This window comes from Lacerta agilis, chromosome 13 (genome assembly GCF_009819535.1).
Source record: "Lacerta agilis isolate rLacAgi1 chromosome 13, rLacAgi1.pri, whole genome shotgun sequence".
In the NCBI taxonomy this organism is placed as follows: domain Eukaryota; kingdom Metazoa; phylum Chordata; class Lepidosauria; order Squamata; family Lacertidae; genus Lacerta; species Lacerta agilis.
Window position 1 is genome coordinate 2,209,860 of NC_046324.1, and position 26,310 is coordinate 2,236,169.

At 44.0% G+C, this 26,310-nt stretch overlaps 1 protein-coding gene across 2 annotated transcripts in view; it reads right to left on the minus strand.

Annotated features, from left to right (window-relative positions):
* APBA2 (amyloid beta precursor protein binding family A member 2) overlaps nucleotides 1-26,310 on the minus strand; it is a 104,147-nt gene that overhangs the window by 35,244 nt on the left and 42,593 nt on the right. For both annotated transcript variants that reach the window (XM_033166730.1, XM_033166729.1), the window contains exons 2-5: nucleotides 18,331-19,322; nucleotides 12,145-12,225; nucleotides 10,006-10,042; nucleotides 2,343-2,488 (exon numbers count right to left, since the gene is read on the minus strand). In XM_033166730.1, the coding sequence (XP_033022621.1) occupies nucleotides 2,343-2,488; nucleotides 10,006-10,042; nucleotides 12,145-12,225; nucleotides 18,331-19,284 (1,218 nt within the window). In that variant the 5' untranslated portion in view covers nucleotides 19,285-19,322. The remainder of the gene's footprint in view (nucleotides 1-2,342; nucleotides 2,489-10,005; nucleotides 10,043-12,144; nucleotides 12,226-18,330; nucleotides 19,323-26,310) is intronic.

Sequence of the window (26,310 nt, forward strand, 5' to 3'; positions counted from 1 at the left end):
CAATTAAAAGGGGGAAATGCTATTTCTCTAACGAGAATGAGCAGTGACACTTTTAATCTGTATTTAATGCTGAGATTTAGTAACACTGGGCTGTGCAAGGTGCCTTGACCACAAAAATGTCAAATGTCTGAAAGTATCTTCATGAGTTGTATTTCATAGAACTGCAATGCTCTGCAATGCAGGAATCAGCACTAAAGATTCCTCAACAGATAGCCATCCAACCTCTGCTTAAACAATTTCTTGTGCACCACTTGGGAGTTCCTTGGATGAAAAGATGGGATATAAATGCAATAAAATAAAAGATAAATAATATAAGTCTTTGTTCCATACATGCCTCTTAAAGAGCAAGGATCCTAGACCTCATGTCTACAAGGGGAGAGAGGCAGTGCTTAGATTCAAGAGTGTTTCAGACTAACTTCTAGGAGCAGCAGGTAATGGCATTTTCACAGATGTGCCTCCCCTCTCTAGCTTCTCACCACCACCCATTAGTGTTGTTTTGTTGTTGTTCAGTCGTTCAGTCGTGTCCGACTCTTCGTGACCCCATGGACCAGAGCACGCCAGGCACGCCTATCCTTCACTGCCTCTCGCAGTTTGGCCAAACTCATGTTAGTAGCTTCGAGAACACTGTCCAACCTGTTATTGCCAATATGCTTCGGCTGAACATTATTCTTATTCTTCTTACTGATGTTGCGCCCCCTCAGTTTGGTGCCTTATTAATTTTATTTCTACGGACCTCTTTCCACTCAATTTCCATTGTGGGTCTTTTGTATTTGCTGCCGATCGGAAGATCAGCACTTTGAATCCCCATGACAGGGTGAGCTCCCGTTGTTCGGTCCCTGCTCCTGCCCACCTAGCAGTTCAAAAGCACGTCAAAGTGCAAGTAGATAAATAGGTACCGCTCCGGCGGGAAGGTAAACGGCATTTCCATGCGCTGCTCTGGTTCGCCAGAAGCGGCTTAGTCATGCTGGTCACATGACCCGGAAGCTGTACGCTGGCTCCCTCAGCCAATAAAGCGAAATGAGCGCCACAACCCCAGAGTCAGACACGACTGGACCTAATGGTCAGGGGTCCCTTTACCTTTATATTAACATAATTTCTAATGTTACAGGTGTCACATAATGCCAGTTCCACATTTGTAAGAGCTCAATCTTTTAATGCAGCAACACCTGCACTTTGGAACTCCCTGCCTATTGATATCAGGCAGGCACCCTCACTGTGCTCTTTTTGAAACCTACTAAAACCATTTTTGTTAAGTCAAAAAGCTGATGCAAATTTTAATCTGTTTTTAGTTTATTGTTGATTTAAATTCTTTAAAAGTTTTAAATGGTTGTTAATTCTTCTTATTGATGTTATTGTTTAAAACTTTGGTAACCCACTTTGATGGGGGTTTTTATACCAATCAAATGATGTATAAATCTTATGAAATAAATTAATAATGGATTGGCCAAGATATCATTAGATGTGATTTTACACGTGGCTATCTGTAATTCTCCTCTGCATTTATTTTCAACTTTTCATTATACAGACACTCTGTGCCCTTATACCTACCTGCAAAAAGATTTAAAGTAATATATTGTAGGGGGAAAATATGGCCCCTTTCGATCAATGGATTGGTGACATGACAACTCTTGCAAGCCATGAATGGATTGCTTGGACATATGCATGGACATATTTAATGATATTTATAACATATTTATCAAAATCATAGTGACCCATGGACCAACATATACCTGGGGAAAACAATAAGTTTATTCATTAACATATACACTACATTGTTCTGTAAATTACTGTTATTGCTATTATACGTTGTTATTATTTTGTTACTGTTGTTTTCCCCTGGCTTTTAAAATGTTTATGTATCCTTTTTCTTTTTCCCGATTCTTTGTTTCCTTCTTTCTTCTTCTCCTATTTACTTTACTGTAACCCACTGTAATAAAATGTAAATAAAAAATAAAAATAAAATTTGGATACTCCCTTCCACTCCACCCACCAAAAGTAATGATGAAGCAACACTAAGATATCCACAACATACAAGGATATGAAAGCATTTATCTGAGCTTTTTGCAACACAAGCCTGGAAAGCCACAACTGCCTGTTACTCTGATTTTGGGGAACTTTGAAAGAAACTGTGCATTATTTATATTCTGCTGCTCTGTGGCTGCACACACAGTTTGGGTAGCAGGGAGAGAGAAATTAACGCAATGCTGGGAGCCGAGAGGGTTTTGCCACAGCCATGTGGGAATTCTCTCTGCTGTGGATGCTGAGGAGCAGATGTTTCCGACTCGTCTGAGTTCAACCATCAAGGGATCCCAAATCCTCTTCCATGGATCGAAAACATCTACCTTGACGCGGCTCACTGCCTCCTGGGCTTGCATCATTCGGATGTTTTTGGAGGGGTTGCGTTCCGAGAGCAGCTGCGTGGAGCCCAAGTAATTGGCTGCAAAGATGATGCCATCAATGAGGTCTTCGGGTTCGCAAGGTCCTGGAACTAAAAAGCCAGAAGGCAGGCAATTATTTCTCTCCTAAGACGGAGCAGCGGAGAGGCAAAACAGAGCAAGGAAGAGCACTCCATACTTCCACACAGTGCCCTCAATAGACTATCCTTTTCCTGTAGATGCCTTGCTAATTGCAAAGAGCACAGCACAACAGCAGCAACAAAGATTTAAACAAGAACATCCGGTCCATGCACTTGTGGGTCAGGGAACAAGGAAGCAAAATTGCAGTGTTAAAATTAAAAGTAAAGCAGAAGAACTTAGCGGCAAGATGTAACAGCACCAGCTTCGAACCATTTTAATGGCAATTTCACCTCCCCAAAGAAAGAGGGCTGTGAGTCAGTAAGAGAAAACTCTCACCATCCTCGCCAGTCTAAGGCTGAGCTAAGAGCTAAATGCCTGAACTGGAGGCGGGGGGGGGGGGGAGGAAATGTGGGATACTTAAAACCAGGAGATGTTTTCGAGCAGGCTCTTCTTGTGTTCTTATATTTCCCCCCAGAATGGCCCATTTGCAGTATTCTGGGGCATGTGGAGGAGGGAACAGGGACCAGCACACTTCCCCCAACACACATCAATAGCATAGGTCTTGAGAGGGCGCAGGGCGGCAGTGATAATATGACTGAAGTCACTGTTCCACCAGTGCCAAACCCCATCCCACGTGCCATCTGGGAGAAAATTGCCCCTTGAAAAACTACCCAAAAGTCCTCAGATATGCGAATGTCACCACATTCCATTTCCCAAGGTCCTTTGTGGGCAGTCCTAACAGTTAAGCAGATACAAAGCAAATAAAGGGTTGTAGAGAAACCTTTTCAAGGTAGGGGTGATTCATAAGTAATGGCAGTGAAATGCATGCCCTCTGGGACATAAGACTGGACCAATGGCCCATCTAGTCCAGCATCCTGTTCTCACAGTGGCTAACTAGATGCCTGCAGGAAACTTGTAAGCAGGACCTGAGCACAGGAGGACAAGTCTTTGCAGCAGAGAACAAGGCCTTATAAGGAGGAAAGCTAACACAACAACCCTCACAATGAGCTCTCCTTGGTGCTGCTTTGCTCTGTGGGCAGGACCAGCACACAATAGCTGCAATCTCAGAAACGAGAAGGGGAAATATATTGGTGCAGCATCATTTCACACAGATGAACCCCTGGATCTGGGAGCAGTTAGAAGAGGTAGTTTTTGAGGCGCTTCCTTGTACCAACCAGCTCTAAGATTTCACCATTTGTTTAAAATGTTGCACCCTGCTTTACCAGATATGCCAGACTATCAAAGTGCCTAAGGTTCCATAACCAACACTATAATAAAATGCTGCTGCTGTTGATTTCTTAAAATAAAAACAACAACTTTAAAATGCAGTAAAATAATTATCACAGGATCCTAGCTTTCCAGAGCAGAGATTAGCTGGGACTCTGTGCAGGGCCTTTGGTCTTTGCTCACAGAGAAGGGGCTGTAATTCCTCGATCCTTTCAGTTGCTCTTTTCTGCACTTTCCCCAGCTCTCTGCAAATAGGTCCCCACCATGCATATGTTTGGCCAAATGACTACAAATGGAATGATTGGCACCTTGCACTTATTTATTTTCTAAAGTTTTATTAAAATGTAATTTTATATTATTACATTCTTTAAAAACAGAGAGTTGTATCCAGCTATGTTTACTCAGAGTAAATCCACTGCATTAGTCATTCACCTAACAAGTCCCATCAGCAGAATCTCTGCAAATGAACTTCCATGTGCACAATGGGGCTTCTCCCTCTCCTCCCCCTGTGCCCCCATTTCCCCAACATTGGCTTGGGGGAGGGTCAGGAGAACCCTCCCCACAGAACAGCGGGTGTGGGGAGGACAGGGGGCCATTCCATCTGACAAGCTGAAATGCTTGCTCAGATGGAAGATTCATCATGGTGCTTCACTGAAGTCCACTCGGTGTATTTAGCTTTTTTATTTTTTGCCATATCACTTTAATTATATATTTGCTTGTTTATGCTACAATAACATTTCTGGCTCCTGACCAGACTGACTTATTAACAAAATGTCACTGAGATCCTCTTCAAAGGGAGGGTGTGCAGCGGCGACATTGGGAGATCTCAAGCCACCTTTTATTTTGTGTGCTGAGATTTGCAGGCGCCTGTGTCTCCTGCAATCTCTGCTATTTCCAGACCTTAGCCAAGTTTTGCTGGTTGCAAGTGTCAGGGAAGGAACTTTCCCTCCCTTTAGCAATGTGATGACAGAAACAGAAGCTCTGAACATGCTCACTGCAGCTGGAGCTGGAAGCTGTTCAGAGGAATGGACGAAAAGACTGAAAACTGAAGGACTGAAAAGACTGATAAATCAGCAGTCAAGGGGGATGTGGCAAATCAAGAGACATACTTCCAGCTGGAGCCTTAAAGGGCAGAGAGAATGACCAATAAGGCTGAGTTTCTCCTCTTTTAAAGCCAAAATGAGTGCAATAATTGACCCAAGACTAGAAGCAGAGGAGGGGAGGGTATCTGGACAGGACAATGGGGACAATGGAGACATAGCTGACACAGCCCTCACCAACCTGGTGCCTGTCAGATGCTCTGGGCTACAACAATCCTTTTACGAGGTTCTATGGCAATCAAGCAATGAAGGAAGATGCCTTGTACCATGTCAGATTATCTCTCCATCTAGCCCTGCACTGTCTACTCCATGGGTAGGCAACGTGGTGCCCCTCTGATGCTGTTGAACTCCAATTCCCATTCAGCCCCAGGATGATGGGAGCTGCAGTTGCAGAATATCTGGAAGGCATCATGTTGGCTGGCCTACTCTATTTTGACTGGTAGCAGCTCTCCGACAGAGATTTGTCCCTCTAATAGTTAGTTGTTGCAGGTGACATCACGCAGGACCTTCTGCATGCAAAGCAGCTACTCTCTCACTGGAGCAAAAACAGGGGAGGGGAGGGGAGGATTTAGGGTTGATCTTTCACGAGGGCTCATTTGCTTGAATCAAGACAAGACCTACAATCCCAGTTAATACATACAGGTTATACATGACTAAGCATAAAAGAAACCAACAGGATCAGATGAATGTATCTATGTTTTTTATTCAAATACAGCTTTGCACACTTACTGCCTAGTAAGTCCAGATGATTTCAGCTAGGCTTACCTCTGAGTAGACATGCATCAGATTGCTCTCTTAAGCATTGCAGCACCATACATAGCCTTGTTTTTATGGACTTAGCCGCATTAGGAGAAAATATTCCAGGGACAATTCAGTCTCTGATAAAAAGCTTTTATCATTTTTGTCATAAATAAAACCTGTTAGTTGTGGGGTGTGTGTGTGTGTGTGTGTGTGAAACAGTGAGTCACACTGGACATAATACGGCTGACTCCTGGGTAGACATGTGTAGAACAGCAATGTGGGGCGCTCTCTACTCTGTGCCAGCTCTGCCTGCTTTTGCATGCACAACCCGTCAACAAGAGCTGGTTTCTCTCTCGGTCAGATTTAATGGAAGACAAGAAGCATCCATAATGTCAGCCTCAGAAAAGGACAAATGAGGCACAGCTAAGTGGACCTTGCACCCTCTGCTGTCAACAGGATTCTCAGTGAAGATCAATCATACAAAGAAGTTTAATTTCATTAGGTCGGCCATCAGCACCAATTATTAGTATAATAATTAAAAGTCCCAAAGTCAGAGGGGTGCTAGAACCGTACAAATAAGTCTGCATAATATGCCTTGCTGTGGGAGACTTCCAAATGCTAGTTTATTTAGCCTGTAAAATAGAAATTGCACTGATTTCTATTAACAGAACTCTCATAATCTGGTGCACTCTCCAAAATGCCTGGAAGCAAAAAAGAAATGACATTTCTACAGGACATAAGCACAGTTTCTTAACTGTGTTTCTTCAGTCTAAGCCCATGGTTCCCAACGTGGGACACATGCCCCACAGGGGGGCAATTCAATTTTTAAGGGGGACAAATTGAGAATGAGTTATTAATAGTGAATTTTAGGCTTCCTCCACGTGAATATGAGTTCACTTTGAATAATAAGAATTATATGTCACAGGGTGGGTGTGTTTGGCATCAGGATTTTAGAGATGCTTAGGTGGGGCATGGCCAAAAAAAGGTTGGGGACTACTGGTCTAAGCCATATAGGGAAATTCAGCTGTTGACCATTTAGTTCATTTCAAGCCTCTAAACTGGGGTGGAAAAGTCAAGCATATATTTGGGGCTTGATAACAGGATTGGAAGGTTGGAGAAAGCCGGTCTGGACCTCCAGTTTGTTGGACTACTAACTCCCATCATGGCTGTTCACTGGCCAAGGGGGTTGGGGCTGATGGGAGTTGGAATCAACAGGCTCTCCAACCCTAGATTAAACAAACACAGGAAATACTTTACTGAGACTCAGTAATCACTGCATCTTGTCCCGAATTTGTCTCCTCAGACGGGCAATAGCTCTCTAAGGCACATTTGCACCACACAGTGAAAGCACAATGACAGCACTTTAAACAGTCATGGTTTACTCACCAATGAATTTTGGGAGCTATAGTTTGTTAAAGTTACTGAGAGTTGTTAGGAGACCCCGAGTCCCCTCCCAGAGCTGCAATTCCCAGAATTCCCTCTGAGATGAGGGGTTGACTTGTAAGACCAGATCAGGGGAATCGGTATCTCCTAACTACCCTTAACAGACTATAGCTCCCAGAATTCTTTGGGGGAAGCCATGACTGTTTGAAGTGGTTTCATAGTGCTTTGAATGCATGGTGTGAATGTGGTCACATTTCCCCATAATTTGCTGCTTGATCCTTTTAGAGATGCTGAACGTGGTGGATTCTCCTTCCTTGGATGTTTTTAAGCAGATGGCCATCTGCCATGGATGCTTTAGCTGAGGTTCTTGCATTGCAGGGCGTTGGACTAGAGGACTCTCAGGGTCCCTTCCAACTCTACCATTCTATGTTCCTGTGATTCTATGGAACTTGAGTTCTACAGTGAGCAAAGCCCACACTCATCCACTGCACTCTAATCCTTCCCAGTAAATTATCCAGCAATGCCAGAGGGAATCTAAATTTTGTACTTCTATGTACAGTAATATCTGTGATGTTCTTTTCAGAGGCAGAAAAGTGTCGTGATCTTCCCTGATCCACCTTGTAGGCAATCTTGAACCATCCACTCTCTCTCAGCCTAAACTATCTCGTAGACTCATTATGATGAGAACACCTTGGTGGCCGGGGGGGATTTAAATGTAATACTCCTCAGGATAGTTTTCTTGCTATTAGACTTAAGCCATTGGAAGAAAAAAAAGTCAAGTTGGAGGAAATTACATAAAACAGAGTCGATACAAATCAATTCCGGTAAAGTTTGAAGTGGTCGTTTAACAGCAAGGCAGCGATACAAAAATATCATCCTTTGTCAGAGAGAGAAAAGGTGAAAAAACAGTGAAATAGAAATTATATTTGGTTTCCTCTGGTTTCAGATGCAGCCAATGGATGCCACACAGTAAATAATTCTCCTGCTCTTCCCACTAAACAAAAGGTTATGCTTTTGAATTAAATTCAGAAGCCTCCAGTCTGACATGAAAAAAGCCTTGTCTTCTGATGTTTGGGCAACGCAAAAGGAAAATGTGATTCCTTGGGACTTGGTTTCTAAGCCACTACAATGCCCTTCCTGGGTACGATAAGGCCTGGGTCCCCAATGGGACACTTCAGCATGTGCCAATGTGGTTCTTCCAGGCACCCTCAACTCCCCACCCTGTCTCCCCCAGCCCTTCCCTCATGAAACTAGCTCTGGCAGCTGAAGACTTCTTTTCAAGTCTAACTGCGGAGAGGAGGGTATTTGCGGGGAGAAAGAGACTTAGGGAGCACAGGTGATGCCTACCAGAGTTTCTCTGGTTTGCAACTGTGTCCCCAAGCCCAAAAATGTGTCCAGGGGATAATTTGGAAACAAACTACTGTGTATAGGTTTTGCTCAAGCAAACATGGAGTGAGAGGGAAACAACATTTACATAACTTATGAAAAATCTTAAAATAATGAAGCTACCAGAAGTCTTGTGAACGGTGGAAGAGATAAGAGCTGGGTTTGAACCCTACCTAGTTCAGACTGAACTGCAGAGTCATAGAGACAAAAGCAAAAGATTTGCCTCACTCTTTTGCTCTTGATTCCAGGTATTCTCAAGAGCAAAGAGGCTGTTGTAGGAGATGGCAGCTTGTATTTAGCAGGTCCTCAAAGAACATATAAGGGGGCTGCAGGGCTGCAAAAGATCAACTCAGCCCCTAGATGTGCAGAGGGCATCCTTCCGGCACCTGTGTGTTTGGCCGAGGTGTGAAGGAGCATGTAGAGGCCCACCATACAAGGGCCTCCCCACACCTGAAGCAGCTCTGTGCCTCTCCATCAGTGTTGGGAAAATCCATGGACTTCAGAGGTGTGCTGCAGCTGTGCATACCCATCTTGGTGCACCTGAGCCCCTCATGTGTTCTTTGAAGGCATGACTTGAGGACCGACCACCCCCTGTGGAGAGTCCACTTCCTGGACAGGCTTAGACTCACAGTAGCAGTAGCACACCTTCCAACATGATGTGACCGAAATCCAGGACACCATCTTCTAGGTCTGCATTCCTATGCAAGTCACATGACCCACACAAGATCATGGCTCCACAGAATCACAAAATGCGCATTTTGGTGCGCCCTGCAAGATCATTGCCCCCTCCCAAGGTGCTTTTTCTAGGGCAACAATCTTGCGTGGCACCCCAAAACATGGGTTTTGGGGCACCATGCCCAAAACAGTGCAGCTCAAAATTGCATGAGATTGCAGCAGCCATTTTGCCAAATGTCCTTTATCAAGAAAAAATGGGATGTCCCTTTTTCCGGGGCAGTTGACGGGTATGCAGTAGCTATTCCATCTGCAGTAGTGTTAGAATCATGAAAACGGCCCACAGCTTCCCCTGGATGTAATTCCTGGGATGAGCTCTGCAAAGTTTCTCAGGTGATGCAAATGGTGATTCTGTCAAAGGCCTAGTCTGGTAATATCAATCCTCAGCTCTGGGGGCTGAAGTGATCCTCTCCGGGCCTCTTATCTGGTCCTGAGGACTCTTCCCAGGCTGTGTCTCCTCCCCAGGCCAGGCCCTTCACTGGCCCTGCTTCACACCCTCCCAGAGAACTTTTGCCCGACTAGAAAGTGCAATAAAGCCACTCACTTCCCTTCTATGTAAGCACAGAAATCTCCCAGCTTTTAACAGTAAGAGGCCACGTTCCAGCCACACAAAAGTCACATCTGTTGCTCTGCCTAATTTTGACTTCGGCCCCTCTGACCACTGGCATGTGGCCCCTGGCAGGCTGCACTTTTGAAATGTGGCCCTCAAGTTGCAAAGGTTTCTCAATTCCTCCCCTTCTCTCGCTGTAGAATGCAGTGTTGTCTCAGGAAGGAGACACAGATGCCCCCAAGTCCCATAAATCTCATGGCATGTAATAAATGTCCCCTAACATCATCTCTCAATAAGTCAGGATTCCCCATCACCACCCCCTGCAGTTTTAATCTTATAAACATTAGGAATCCCGTGAAGATGCACTTACCATCAACAAAGCTTGGGAAGGAGGACACCTTCTTTGTCTGTGTGGATATAAAAATAAAGAGCTGTATAACTGTATAGAAATAGTAAGGTGTTTATTATGAAAAATGTATGCACAGGAGGCAGAGGAAGAACAGAAGCTTTTTTCTTTCGCTTTTCATCATAATTACGGTAATTTTAGGCGACTGCATGACATTGGCCTGATTCACACATCACCATAAATGATCGCTCTGCCACTCCCATCTCCTGGGCAGGGAGAATACCATGATCTCTGGCTTAGCATTACATTCATACCAGGGTCTCTTTCCAAACAAACAAGATTCATTTTTTTCCCTTACTGACTGTGGTTTGTTGGGAGTGAAACACACCGTAGTCTGAAGTTTACCGTAGATGAAATGCCAAGCCAGAGATTATGGTTTGTTTCCTTTGCATGGAAGCAGGAAGGAGTGGAAGAAGCTTCTTAGGCATGGTCAAGGTGAACAATCAAAAAGTTGTTAAGGGCTTGGCAACATAACAATTATGTGTTCTTGGTTAAAAGCAGTAGCACCCCTCTTTAAAAAGTAATCTGTGTCATTGAACATGGCTCAACTCCACATGCAAATCAATCTTGTACAATCTGCTGGTTAGCACTGTTTTGATGGGTGTATTTCCTTTAAAATTGTCATCACTTCCCCTACATGCTTGCAGCTCTGAACAGCACACTTCTGAAAAGTCTCATCAACGTAAGAACACCCAAGTGTCATTCCTGTTTTTAAAAAAACAAAAAACCTGGCACAGTCTCAAATCTCGTCTGGGGGCAGGCAGTGCTTATATTGTCACAAATTAGTATTATGGACAGACGTGTGTGTGTGTGTGTGTGTATACAACTGACACCTTCACACACCTCTGAGAAAACAGTCTCTGAGTTTAACCCTAAGTGCGTCACCTTAAATGTCAGCCTAAACAAGCCACAAAGGGCTAGCCTCCTGCCCCACAGATGTCTCTTATCACCCTTCACCACTGATCATGCTGGCTGGGGCTAGCCCAACAACACCTCGGGGGCACAGATGAGCCACCCCTGCTGTAAATATGTTTAACCTTTAAATCCCTATACAGCCTAGGACCCTCGTACTTACAGGACCACCTCTCCTGGTATGCCCCACGGAGGACCTTAAGGTCTGCAAATAATAACACCCTGAAGATCCCAGGCCCCAGGGAGATTAGACTGGCCTTGACCAGAGCCAGGGCCTTTTCGGCCGTGGCCCCGGCCTGGAGGAATGCTCTCTCACAAGAGACCAGGGCCCTGCAGGATTTGACATCTTTCCGCAGGGCCTGCAAGGCGGAGCTGTTCCGCCAGGCCTTTGGTCGGGGTTCAGTCTGATTCTTTTCTTTCTGTATAAGAACAAGCATTAAAGAGGCCTCCTAGCCTGCTCACAGGTCCTTTACAAGACCAGTGGTAACAGTTGGCCCTGGAGAATATTAACCACTCTCGATTTTACCCGTGGACAGCCATCTGTCCAGATTTTAATTTGCTCTAAACTAATTTTAAGATATATTTTAATTGATTTCCTGTTTTATGTTCTTTGTATACTATGTTAGTTTTATGATGTTAGCCGCCCTAAGCCCGGCTCCGGCCAGGAAGGACGGGGTACAAATAAAATTTATTATTATTATTATTATTATTATTATTATTATTATTAGTGCTATTTCCACTTAACCCTTCCTCCCAAAGGAGCTCAGGTCGGTCAGCACATTGATAACAATGCCATGAAAAACACTCCAGATACAGTTAAACCAATCACATTATCTTGGCCAATGATTTCAGGGCTGCCAGGAAGAGTATCTTTTATCCACTGAATGTCTGGGTTAACTGGAAAGGAACTCCTCTCTCCCCATGTGACCTTTGGAATGTTTTGTATCAGTTTCTTTTAATGTTCTATCTGAAATAAAAATAATGCAAAGATAGAACATAATAAATTCTGGACATAAATAAACAGAACAGTTTAGCTCTAAAATCTTTCTTCCAGTGATTCATCACCCACACCCCCTGAATGTCTTTCTGCAACGCAAAGCTTCACTGCTTTGGAAGAGAGAAGCATGACGTGAAATGCAAAATGGAGACAGGAAAGGGGAAACAGAGAGCACCTTGGCCTCTAGTACTTGCCTCTGGCATATTGTTGTTGTTGATCGGTCCATTGAGGTCAGAACGCTGCTGTTTCCGAGGCTGATCTAACCCATTGCATACCTGTAAAAGAAGCAGAAAGACTGAACTGATCAATAGCTCAGGGAGAAGGAGATCAAAGCAGCACCGTTCTATCACTGCCTCCTACCCATAATTTGTATTGCTACTCCTGTGGAAATAAGAGCTGATCTATCCACTGACTGTTTGTGAGCATATTAAAAGAATGTAGAAGATATAAAACATCTCTCAAGAGCCAGTATAGATGGTTGGTTTTTTTGCTGGGTTTAAATACCAGGTTATTTATTTATTAATTTATGAAAGAAAATATGTATCACTTGATTGTAAAAACAAAAACAAATAAAAACCTCAAGGTGGTTTACAAAGAAAATAAGATAGTAAAATTATTAGTAAAAACACTTAAAAACAAACTATTTGAAACATTTTTTAAAAAATCAACAAGCTAAAAACTGATTAAAGTATGTATCAACATTCTACATGTCTGGGTAGGCTTGTCTAAACTAAAATGTTTTTAGCAGGCACTGAAAAGAGTACAGAGAAGGTGCCGGCCCTGTGTCAATAGGCAGGGAGTTCCAAAGTATAGATGCTTCCACACGAAAATATTGCAGAATGGGTATTTGTATAACAATGCCAGGTTCCAGAATGGCAGCCATGTTTATTGTCTGGGTGGTGGAAAATCAAGGCCATGGAAAATGCAGACAGCTATGTGAAAAGAGACCAAATCCATGGATTTCTTCTGCATCCAAGGGGTGGCGGGGGTGGCAGGAAAAGAGATTGTATAAATCTCTCCATGAGGAGCACTCTAAAAACATATGAAAAACCTCCGCTGTGGAGTCAGAGCAGAGCTATCATGAGTTGGACTCAACCACCACAGCAGATGGCTGTTTTCAGAATTCCATTAAGGCCTATAAAAGACAGTTGGGAGAAACCCAATCACAACTGCACCATTACACTAAAAGTAAGATATGTGCATCGACATATGGACACACACACACACAAGCACAAGGGAACCAGCACATAGAAGATTGCAACACTGCCAAATAACATGTAATTTATTTTGGGAGCTGCCAGGATTAAATCAGAAAAGCTTTTGCAGAAAAGCAGGATGACTATGTGGGTGGGAATCAATTTTCAAACAGGAGTGACAGGACATATATTGTGCCTGTGATGCGAAACGGCAGAACCCACAGCTTCTTCTAGCCTTTAAAGGCCTTGTCAGGTTTGATCACAATTCATTTGGCAGCACAAGAAATGCATCCATAGACCAGACATGCCCACATACAAAATGGGTTAGAACAGCACCCGATTTAGACAGCCTGTCTCAGACATGGTCAGCAAATGAGCTTGTTTCCCTCTACAGCAATGATTCAGCACTTAGGGGTTTATCATGGTGGTGTCCAGCCTGTAGCCTTCAGATGCTAATGAACTGTGCCTCCCATCATCCCTGAGCACTGGCCATGCTGACTGGGGCTAATGGGAGTTGTAGTTCAAAACTTCTGAAAGGCACCAGGTTGGAGAGGGCTGTGGCTCTGCCCTTGTGGCTCTGAGAATATGGAAACAATTGAACATGTTTCTTTCCATTGCCAGTACTATACAATTACACATGCCAGGTTTATTGTGCCAATAACACACAAATTTCCAGGACACACAGGGCAATTCTATATCTCTTTACTGCTCCAAAATAGAAACCCTGATATAACATATTCAATATCCAGATATTGTGCTGCTATGATTGACATTCATCGGAGGATGGTATGTGTCATACAACAGGTCTAAAACTGAACGTTTACATCTACAGATTTTATATTCTGCTTGATTTATGTGCCTTACACACCAACTCCAGTTCCAGCTCCCACACCAGGGACTCATCATGGACACACAATATTGTCTGAACTGACAGGCAATGACTTTCTAGGGAAGACTTCCTCCATCTGGTGCCCTCCAGATGTTTTGAATGGCAACTCCTATTATCCCTGACCATTGAGTGTTCTGGCTGAAGCTGACAGGAGCTGCAACCCAAAACATCTGGAGGATAGCTGGTTGGGAAAGGCTGCTCTAGGGTTTTCCAATCGCAGAGGAGATGCTAAGGATGGAACCTGGAACCAACTGCATGCAATACCATTTCTCTGTCACTGAACAACACTCTTCCTCCAATACAAGATGATCACTGTTCAACATATGCAGAGCCTAAGATGCAATGTGATTGTTACAAACCAGGGCTGCTTAACACACAGAATTTTAATGCCAACACTCCCTTACCCCAACCTACTTTTAAGAATACATCTAATTATCTCCCCCTGCTTTTTGCATGTGGAAATGTCGCCACTGATGTTGGAACACTGTTACCAGCTGATGCTGTCACATTGTAAAAGTCCCATATGCAAGCTAGCCATAAACAGCTCTATTTGCAAACCAGGATATATGTCTCAGTTCCCGAGGCATTTTGTGTGTGTGTGTGTGTTCACTTGTTCGTTCCAATCAAAAATTAATGTCCCAGCTGAGAACTTGTCTCAAAGATAGCAATAGATTATCTTGTTGCTAAAAGGGGGTGGAGAATTAATTGCAAGCAAAGGCGAGAGTGATGAGACATTAGGAAGAACTTCCTGACAGTAAGAGCTGTTCGAGACGGTACCTTCCTCTTCTGATTTCCCTCTCCGTGACTGTGAGGATCAAGCATGGGATTCTGGGATGAAGAAGGGAGGCTGCCACACACACATGCAAGGGCACCTGGTTCTGTGAATCAGGAGTCCCATCCAAGTGTTCTGCTTGTATTCAAAGCCTACACAGTGCACTCATTTCTGCTCCCCAACTCGTGGAGTGTGAAGATCTGAAGCTGGGGAGGGGGATGCTCCACTCCAAGTGGAGGCTCTCCACCTCATTTAGAACCCCAGTTGTGTAGTTTTCTAAATGCGTGAGGACCCTTCATGAGTAGAGGGGGTTCCCCACTTCAGGCATTTGACCTCTGCAAGTTGGAGGGTGATGGGGAGAGACACAGAGTGTGCTGGTGTTTGGCCTGCCCCCATTCTTCACAATTTTCTTTCTTTCTTTCTTCCTCCCTGCAGAGGATCTACACATAATGTTCTTAATGAGGTAATGAGGAAAGGAATAGAAAAGAAAACCACCAATCAGGGTGGATTTGATTTAAATCAAACTGATTTAAATCACGATTTAAATCACTAGTCAGTAAGGCTCAGGGTGGATTTAAATTTAAAAAATCAGATTTTTTTTATTTAAATCAGATATTTATTTATTTAAATCCACTCTGAGCCTTACTGACTAGTGATTTAAATCATGATTTAAATCAAATCCACCCTGCCACCAATATCATAATGCCATTATACAAGTATATGATGCAACCGTATCTGGAATAATGTGTGCAGTTCTGGTCATCACACCGCAAAAAGGATATTGTAGAGTTGGAAAAGGTCCAGAAAAGGGCCACCAAAATGATCAAAGCAAGGGATCAAAGCAAACTCCCCTGTGAGCAAAGGGTAAAGCAATTTGGAGCATTTAGTTTAGAAAAAAGGAGAGTAAGAGGCAACATGACAGAAGTTTATAAAAAAGTGTGCATGATATAGATAGTGAAAAAATAGTTTCCTTTGTTCTCTTGGCTGAGAGCCAGGAGAACATGCTTGTTGCTCAAGAGACGAGGAGAAAATGGGGACTGGTCCTGGGATCTTGTTCCCAGGTAAGACCACACCTACTTCTGGTTACAGAGGAAGCTAACTCAGTCCAGGTAGCAGGAAGTTATGCCTGGAGGACTGAGTTACCTTCATGTCCACTCTAGCAATGTTGAGTTTGACTGCTCTCTGTTTACATCCCACAATTTTTAATATAGATATAGATATAGATATAGATATAGATATAGATATAGATATAGATATAGATATAGATAGAGATATAGATATGCATACCCCACCTTATTCCCTGACAAGGACTCAAAGCAGCTTACAGATAAAGCAGATGCCTGAGGGAAACCTGCAAAGAGAAGAGCCCCCTCCCCTCCTGCGGTTTCCAGCAACTGGCATTCAGAAGCATTGCTGTCTCCAACTTTGGCAGCAAATCAGTGGAGTATGACAGCTTGAGTCCACTGATTTTAAAGGGTCTACTCTGAGTACGACTGAGTGGGCTATCATCTCTAATCTTTAGGTACCAAGAGACATTTCTAAAAGTGTGGCCTGGAAATTATGGCTTTTAAATGACTGAGGCTTTGTGGAGAGAAACCTCCTTGCCATTTAAAAAATATTATAGTGGCAAATGCAGCAGAAAGCAAATTTCATGCTCCACGTGGTTGGAGCTGCTACAATTTGTTGAGTGTTCAAAACAGGAAATCGAGAAAGCATTACTATCGCCACTCCTTAATTACTCATGGGAATCAAAGAGAGGAACTTGTGCAAGGCAGGGTCACAGCACACCTTGATCCCCAAAAGGACGCTTGCCTGATACAAAGCCTGACTCTGGAGGCAGACACAAAGAATAAGGTTGCAACCAACAGGAGAGTTTAGGCTACCGAAAGACCATTTTATTTTATTTTATTTGTAAATTTATTTGTAAATTTTGTTAGCTGCTTTTCACTACTAGGCGTTCCCAAACAGGGTGCAATGTCAACACAACGCAACAGAAGAGCACAACGTGAACAGAATCAGCACACCTAGTTTTTATTTTCTAGAAAAACAGGTGCCAGTACCAACCATGCAGTTGTTACAGTAAGTGCCACACTTTTCAGCAACAACAAAAAGAGGTGCTGGGACTGAAAAAAAGCACGGAGCACACCTGTTTTAACTGTGTGGTGACCAAACTTCAACTATATTTCTGGGTGAATAAAGAAGCCTTCAATTGCCAGCAAATGCTCAAAAGACCTGGTGTCAGTCAAAACTGAGAGGGTGAGCTCCCGTTGCTCGGTCCTAGCTCCTGCCCACCTAGCAGTTCAAAAGCACGTCAAAGTGCAAGTAGATAAATAGGTACCACTCCGGCAGGAAGGTAAACCGCGTTTCTGTGTACTGCTCTGGTTCACCAGAAGCAGCTTTGTCATGCTGGCCACATGACCCGGAAGCTGTACACTGGCTCCCTTGGCCAATAAAGCGAGATGAGCGCCGCAACCCCAGAGTCGGACACGACTGGACCTAATGGTCAGGGGTCCCTTTCCCTTTACCTATTCAGTAAATGCCATCTCTTGGCTTGCCAAATGTCAATGCCGTGTCAACTAGGACTTAGGAGACCAGCGTTCAAATCCCCACATGGCAATGAAGCCCATTGGCCAGTTGCTGCCTCTCAGCCTAACCTACTTTGCAGGGTTGTTGTGGAGATTAAACAAGGAGGGAGAGAACCACGTATGCCACCTTGAGCTCCTTGGAGAAAAGGGTAGGTTAAACATGCAATAAATAAATAAAATAAATAATAATGCCAAAATCCTGACAACTGCAGCACTGTCAAGAGGATATTTTAAACATGGCATTCATTCATTTAAAAAGGTATTTATACCCTGCCCTCATAAAATATCAGGGTTGTGTACATCAATTACAAGCAATACAAAACAAACCTTAAAACGGCAGATCACAAAAAAGGTAGAACGTAGGTCTGCAATTTTGATGGGTGGGTGGGTGGATTGTTGTGTAAGCCCCCTTTGTGACCAGGTGAAGTGAAATGCGTTTGGAACAAATAATGTAAATAAATGTCTATATCAGGCAGGAGAGTGCCTACAGCCCTTTGATTTCAGGCCTAATTAACCTTGGCTGCTGGACATGCAGATAGGGCAGAGAGGAGGTTGGAGATTGGTGGGGGAGATGCTGACATGAAAAAGGCGCTAATGGCTCCCCTGATGCCAACCCCATAAGGTTCCTAGGAGGAGAAGGGTCATTCGAAAAGCTTTTCTTCTGGGTCAGTCTGTGCAATTTCCCCAACCTATCACCTTACCATCTCTCTCAGCTTTCCAACACTGCCTCTCCCACCTATGCTGGAGAACGAAGAGAGAAAAGCACAGGTATGGACTATTAATATACGATATCCTATGCGTATGTGTATGTATATGTATGCAACAATCCAGCCATTTTGACTTCACCCCCAAAGCCACCCTCTTCCATTGCCTTGGAGACAGACAGATGCCAACAACAAAATGTCCCCCTTAGCAAAAGAAGAGAGTCAACAACTCACCTGTTCTTGTGGCCACGTCTGTCTTTCCTCGGGGGTTCTTGACTTGGTTTTGAAACCTCTGGGTACATCTCCCACTTGCTTCGATGCAGTGGGGATGTTCAGTGATTTTGGCCTCCCCAGGTGCCTGTTGGAGCTGTGGCCAGAGTCTCCCTTTGGACAAATCTCTGCATAGTCATTTGGCACATGCTCTGGGCTCATCTCCGAGGCGCTGTTGATGCTGCTCATGCTCATGCTCATCTTAATCTCTGCAACGATCTGGTCGATGTCTTCCTCCTGCTCTTCTAGCTCGGCCTCTTCTTTCCCAGAGTGGTAAGGAGACATCCCGTGGGGATTCCCGTTTGCTTCAGGCGAGTAGTAACCCTGGTAGCGCTCTTCGCTTGGATGGCAATACTGGAGGTTCTCTTCTTGGTCTTGGATCTCCAGGCAGGCCACCTCCCCTTCCAAAACCTGGACGCAGCCCTCGTGGTGGCCCGTAGCTTCTGTGGCTTCGCATTCATCCCGGTGCTGCATTTTCATGTCAGACCACTCAGCTTCCTCTACGGCTTCCTGGCACTCATCCGTCTCCACTGGATGCTCTTCATGGGGGACATACTCTTCCCCACTGCAGTCCATCCCTTCCAGGTAACCGTCATCCTCTGGACAGTATCGGATGTAGTAAGTAATCCCTTCTTCTTCCTCCGGGAGCCCCTCATCGTAATCCTCCTCTTCGGAAGTGTTGTTGACATAATCAGAACTGGAGTCGCCATCCCCGCTGTGGTCGAGACATTCGTGCTCGGCCAGCGTAGGGGTGCCTTCCCTGGCGGCCACCACCTCTGTCTCCTTCTCCACATAGTCCTCCACAGGCAAGTTATCACCCTCATTTTCGGCCTCCCTATCCTGAGGCAAAGGAGGAGAAGCTCTCGCCCGGTGATCCAGCATGCTGGCTGTGGTGGTTTGACATTTCCTGCTCGCCATGGCTGACAAGTCACATGACAATCATGTCTGAGGAACACCTGCAGGCAGGAGTCCAAAGAAGAAATCAGATACCAACAACAGTCATTGTTTAATCAAAAGGTTAGCAGTAGGAAATCAAAGAAATAATACTACCGGGGTGCACAGAAACAGACATTAAAAAAAAACCAGGGTAGGGTGGAGTGGAGCACAATTATCCCGTCGAAAGATAGAAATCTGAGTGCAACAACTGAGCTGGAAGGCAAGCCATGTTGAAATGTCATTAAATAATCCACATTGTAACAAAAAGGGGGAAAGGTAGATTTAGATGGTCTAATGCAGGGACTTTTCTATTCGAGGGTACTCTGGGTCCCTGGGACACCTCAGCACAAGAAGCAAAAATGAAAATCAAGCTTCTGTGAAAAGCAGCTTGCCCCCCTTCCCATGAATCTTCTCCTGCAAATCTGCAATTATCAAAGAGTGTGTGTGTGGGGGGGTGCATTTTAGGATGTACTGCAGTCTCCTCTAACTGAGTGCCCCCCCCCCCATGCAGTTCAACTGTTCGACTCCCATTGTTTCTGACCATTAGTCGTGTTGGCTGGGACTGATGGAGGGAAGTAGGTTGGGGAAGGGTGGTGTAACAGATTCAGAAAGTGTAATTAATCCTTTCACAACACACCTGCCTAAACATGCATGAGACTTTACTTCATGTGGATGAATCCTGTGCTGTGCTTAATGAAACAATAACTACGCCACCTGTTCCAAAGAGATGCAGATTCATTAATTCTAAAGACCATCAGTTGCTTGTGGCTAAGAACAGCTTCCCAATCTAGGCAGTTGTCACGGACACATTTAATCTTTTTTTACCTGTTCACACTTCCTAATATTGCCCTTTTATAAATGATTTGTTTCCTCAAGAAAATGGAATTGATGAAATATGCTGTGCTGGTCAACCTCAATTTCAAACACCCTTCCATGCCACTATACACAGACACACACTCAAGTTTCAGTGTGTGGTGATATCATCTCTTTAATACTGGTTTATGGGAATCAGTTAGAACCTCAGAAATAAGGAGCTGACATACAGCTGTCTCCCCTTTGTGGGATGTAATCCATTGGTGCAGTCAAAGGCAACATTCCTTATTTCCCTAGAGTGAGCACAGGCAGTGGGACATCCAGTCAGGGTAACTTTCCTGTCCCTCTGGTCTGGAGCTTCCTCCCCCTGCATGTGACCTGGGAGGTAGGAATGGCCCTGGCTGACTCCATAAAAGAGCTGATTCATGCAGCCATTTTCTTAGTTCATCTAGTTTTGTCTATTGTCTTTTGCTGCCATGCTGCTCTCCTGCAGCCATTTTGTTATCTTAATGTAATTTTGCTGTCTGCCGGCTCTCAGCCAGCAGCACATGAGTTCAGTCTCCATATGAGACAAACTCACAATTTCTTTATGTAACTTCCAAGTAAAGCCTGCCTTTCAGGGATCATATTGTGAACTGACATGTGAGTAAACTTTTTGTTACTTTACTCAGAAAGACTCTTGTGTCTCTATTCTTTTAAGAGGGATCAAAAGGGGACACCAGGAATAAACTTAACTAAGAGATTCAAATGAATCTGCAAATTGGCTTCTAGCTATATTGAGGGGAATCTGCTTTGCTACGTCACTTACTAGCGTGAATGAAGGAAGGATAATACTTATTCAGTATATCCTTTCCTACTATCCTTAACATTCCTGCACCATTAAGGCTTCAAGGCCGGTGTCAAAAGGTAATTGAGTGGAAGAGGTGAACGCCAATGGTCTAAGTCCCCATAAAAGCTGGATTGGTGTCTAGTGCCTGTTTGGGCTTTTGATGGCATCTTGTTCTGTTACACTTAAGTGTAAATGTTTATGTTAATTGGCTGGATAAGTTAATGTTTGTTGCTTTCTTACCTTCTGGGCTATTTTAATCTGTGTAATTTGGAGTTTTTCTTTCTTATAGAGTTTTGTTTTAGTAAAGTCTATGTATGATTTTATGAAATTTGGTCTGGTCTGAGTTCCTGAGCCGTTTAATTCTGACCACGCTTTTTGGAACAAGAGTCAACCACCACACAGCTTTAAGAAACTTATTCTGTGGCATTCAAAGAGCTGTTCGGACATTTTAAAAGTGTGATTGTAGTTGCCTGAGGCCTTAAAAGTTAGGCTATGGCTTCTAAGGATTTGAAATAGCCCCCAAACAGGAAAATGAAGGCCTTGCTCCATTCCCTACACAAGAATATGAGAAGAGCCTGGCTGCTGTATCAAGTCCAAGGCCCATGTGGACCAACATCCTGTTCTCACAACGGTGAGCCCACGTCTATGGGAAGCCTGAAAGCAGCGCTTGAAAAAGCTCTCCCCACTTGTGATAACTAGCAACGGGTAGTCAGAGCCTCCAACACAATGGGTAGACTATGGCCATCAATAGCCTTATCCTCCATGACTTGATCTAATCTTATTTTTAAAGCTATCCAACCACACAAGCATTGAAATCACAAATCAACTGCTAACCACTGCAAAATTTACAACCAAGACAGAAAAATGTACCATGGTCACTATTTTTTCCCCATCTGTGGTATTTGTTCAAACATAGAGATAAAAAGAGAACATATTTCCCCCACCCCACCCCCGTGCCCCCCAGAGACAAAAAAAAGGACTCCAGAAAAATTATTGAGGCTGTTATTGAGATCAGGTTCCTAAAGATCAAGTTGTGCAGCATCAAGTCTCTTGAGAACAGAATCTAGACTGCAGGGACAGAGGTGCACCACACACGGAAGGGATTACTGGACAAATTGCTGGTGCATTACAAAGGAAACTGAAGGCCACACGGAGGCTGAGAGCCAACCAGGGCCGAGGGAGGAATCAGGATCATTGCAAGCTTGGGAAAAGCAGAACACTAAATGGAAGTTGCAAAAAATGTCACTGCTCTGAAAACAACCATTTGCCCATCGTAATAATGATGAGATTGTTAGTGAGTGTTCATATTAAATCAAGCAGTTAAAAGTGCCATTTCAGGCAATATTGATTTGTCACTATAAATGTGATTAAAAGGGGAATAATTGTCTGCACCTCTCAACAGAGAATACTAATTAGACTGCTAGTTACTGTTCCATATAACATGTCTTTCAAAGTGACCTGCCCCTTGACTCTCCTTCAGGCTTGTACAGTCCCCCCTCCCTTATTTCATACAGGCTGGCTCTAAAAGTCAACCACTGCAAGGGCCTCATCAGAGACTGCCCTGCCCACCTCATGACAACAAGACACAGGCTGAGGCGCATATACACACAGGGACAAATCAGGGACAGGCAACATTTCCCCTTGTTGCCAAGGGCCACTAGTGGTGCCATCTGGGGGCAGCCCCCCCTATTTTTGATAAGGGAGCCTCCCCCCCCCCCCAATTCCACGGCAATCCTCAAAAGCAAGTGCCAAGGTGAAGAAGCTTCACCCTGCTGGGTCCTTTTGAAGATGACCAGGGACCCGGAAGGGTGAAGTGTCTGCAGGGGAATAGGGGGGTTTCCTAACAACTCTGAACACCCTTAACAAACTTTGGGGGAAGCCTTGACTGTTTAAAGTGGTATCATAGTGTTTTATATGTAGGCCTACAGTGCGCATGTGGCCACAAGAAAACAGAAGACACATTCATTTTGACGGAAGAACAGGATCAGCAGGGTAGAAATCTTCCTGGCTATATAAAAAACGAGAATAAATATTTCAAATATGGAAAAAAGCTTGCCCTGATGAATGGGAGGTGGGATCTAGTTATTCCTCCCCTGAAAGAAATGAGTGCACAGCAATTAAAAACAATGACTGCCAACTCATATTGATCAGTAATACCTAGCACTTTCAAGATACAAAAGGAAATCAATGTGTAATTTGCAGTGCAATTCCTTTCGTTCCAATTTAGGACACAGTGATGAGGAGCTCACTCAGGTTTCATTACCTCAGCAGAAAGGGCCCACTCATTAGCATCAGAAACTCATAAACGCTTAGTAGTTTTGCCTTCCCAGCTCTTTAACCATGTAAAAAGCAATGAACTCTGAATAAACAGCTCAGTCTGCATGCACCTCTACGTATCTTTTTTTAGGCTCAGCCTAGACAAGTCATCAGGTAGTAAATGGCTCCTGGACTTATCACAGGGGAAGCTTTTGTGTTTGGGAAGAAGAACTGATTGTTAAGCCACTCTGGGAACTGTAGGTCTGTGGGGGGAATAGGTGTCTCCCAACAACTCTCAGCACCCATCACAACTGCAGCTCCCAGGATTCTTTGGGGCAAGCCATGGCATGATAGTTCTTTAAATGTATGGTGTGAGTACTGCCTCTGTCAGACAAACCGATGGTGGGAATTGTAGTTTACAAAACTATTGAGGGCACTACACTGGTGCCAGTCTGCCAGAGGTTTAAAGTATTATGCAGACTGAGTGGGCGAGACCAATAGTGGGTCCAACAGTCAAGAAGGTAGTTTCTGCACATGCTGTAGAGAAGAGCTTTCCAAACTGTGTGTAGGTGTGTCGTACAAACACTCCGCATGCTCCTCCCAGGGCTGGAAAGGGGTGGGTTTAACCTCTGGTTTGCTAGGAAAACTGAATTACTGTGTCACTAAATGATGCATGTGTACATATGTCACCAACATGAAAAGTTTGGAAAGCTCTGCTGTAGAGGGAAGTGAGGGGCAGATGGGGCTATGTCTACCTGGGAAGGGAGCCCACCTAGGAGAAGGAAAACTCTGGTCCCTTGTGGGATGTCTTGGGAGAAGAAAAGGCTAAGGTGTAAACCCTAAGAAGATCCAGAGTGGAATCCCTAAGACAGTTGGATGTTGCCTTGTACACTTCCTTCCGGCAACTCCTGCAGCCAAGCTGGTGCCAAACATATTGTTCTGCTTTCTTTTGGACCACATCAGCAAGGCCAACGGGGGTGGGGCCTTGTCATCTGGGCAGCCCAGGACCTCTGTACACACTGTCCAGGTTTGACCCTGGGGGGGTTACATAGGGGCTGCTACTGCAGCAGTTTGACTTCACCCCCAGAGGTACACTCCATTGTCGCTTGAGACAGATGGATGCCAACAATAAGGTAGTCTCCTGAATTCCAGTGAGCACCACTAGGCTAAGCTGAATGGCAAAAGTAGCTAAGTGCCAAGCTTCCCTTGCCCATATTGTTCTAGGGGCCCAAAAACAGCAGCTTCAGAAATGCCAGAATTCCTACAGACCAGGAACACAAGAGGATCATCACTGGCCAGCACCCAGAAATGTGTGAGGGCGGAGAAGCAGTTTGTGATTTGAGATAGTTTGTCATAGTAAAAGCTTTTGAAAAATGCTAAGAGACATATATCTCCCTGTGGTCTGCTTAACAGGAAATTAATTTTGAGGTGGTTGGCAGTTGTTTGATCTCTGAGGAAACTCTGGGATAAGGTTCCCCCCCCCCCTGACTCCACAAAGAAGGTGCCCTTGTTATCAGGATGAAATATTCCTTGAGGAAATCAGAGCAGATCAACATGAAAAGCATACACATTAGTAAAAGCCGGATGGTCTTCCAGACTTCTTTGCGTTATCACCATGATCTGCATAGAGGGCATTTGAGTCTGTAGCTTTCCATAATGACATGCAACTAGACTGAAGAGCATTATGTAAAATGTCGCAAAATATTACAGCAAGCTGTAGCTTCCTCCAGAGATGGCTGAAGAATACTTACCTGCTCCCTTTTACATTGCAGTATCTTCTCTGAGCAAACTCAAAGTTATTTGCTTTGGCAATGGGGGAGGGGGAGAAAGAAACATCCTTTCCTTCTGTCCCTAGTGCAGACTGCATATATAATAAGGATGGGGAAGCCCATAATCTCTGAGACAGTGCAGTGATTGTGGTCATGCTACAACCTCCTGCTAGCACATAAGCAGCATCTGGTGGGGTTTCAAATTGGATGGGGGACCACATGTTGAGATTCCTGCATTGGGGTCCCTTCCAACTCTATGATATTCTACAATCTTACGAGAGCTCAGTGGGATCATAAAAATTCTGAAGGGGTTCTGGAGATTTAGAGAACGGGACATGCAAGCTCTACAACAGAGCTGTTGGTGGTCCACCATCCTTGGGAGATGGGATGTCGTGGCGCTAGGTTCCAGCAACCTACTCTAATCAGTTGGTATATGCAGGATTCCTTGGAGATGAGTGGATAGCTTAGATTCTGCTCTGAAACATTTTGGTGGACAGCAAAATTGGTTGATTCATCTCTACCCAAATTCTGGACTGGATCACAGAAGCCAGAAGATGAAGAGACTTTCCAAAGCACAAGAAGAGAGAAATTGTTTATTTTTATTTTGTAAAAATCTAATCATCATGCAAATACTGGTACATCTATTTTATGTTATTAGATAGAATATAAACTTATAGCATGCAGCTTTCACCATCAAACTGCTCAATCATCTACTTTTCCAGGACCTCAAAACATACCATATATATCTAACCTAATTGCCTTAATTACCTCCTTCTCATTCATTCTTAAAGCAGTGAGTACTTTGAAGTGCAATAAATATTTACCATGAAGGATATAACTGTCATCTTACAATTCCAATTATTATTTCCCACCTGCATTTTAAGAAGTGAATATTCAGCAAACGCTGTCGATGCGTAGCCTTATCCATCAAACAAAACTATTTCTTACAAGATAAAGTCCTTAGGATTGTCTTTGTTTCACAATGAAATATCCAACTATCACACTGGTTACACTTTCCAACTAAAGAACAACAAAATAAATTATCTCCAAAGCAATTTCACAATTATCCCCAAAGCATTTTCATATTCTTAATCACGCTCATGTTTGCTTTATCGGTATCACCTCTTTAGATTCCTGATTTGCATTATCATAATTGAATATAACTTACACAGTACAATGAACAATTAACTTATTCCTGTGCAAAGGGAAAGGGGATGTGTTTGTAAATGAGAACATCCACACCAGATTGCCTGATTTTGCTCAGGTATTTCACACAATCATAGAATTGTAGAGTTCAAATGGATCCCAAGAGTCATCTAGTCCAACCCCCTGCAAGCAGGA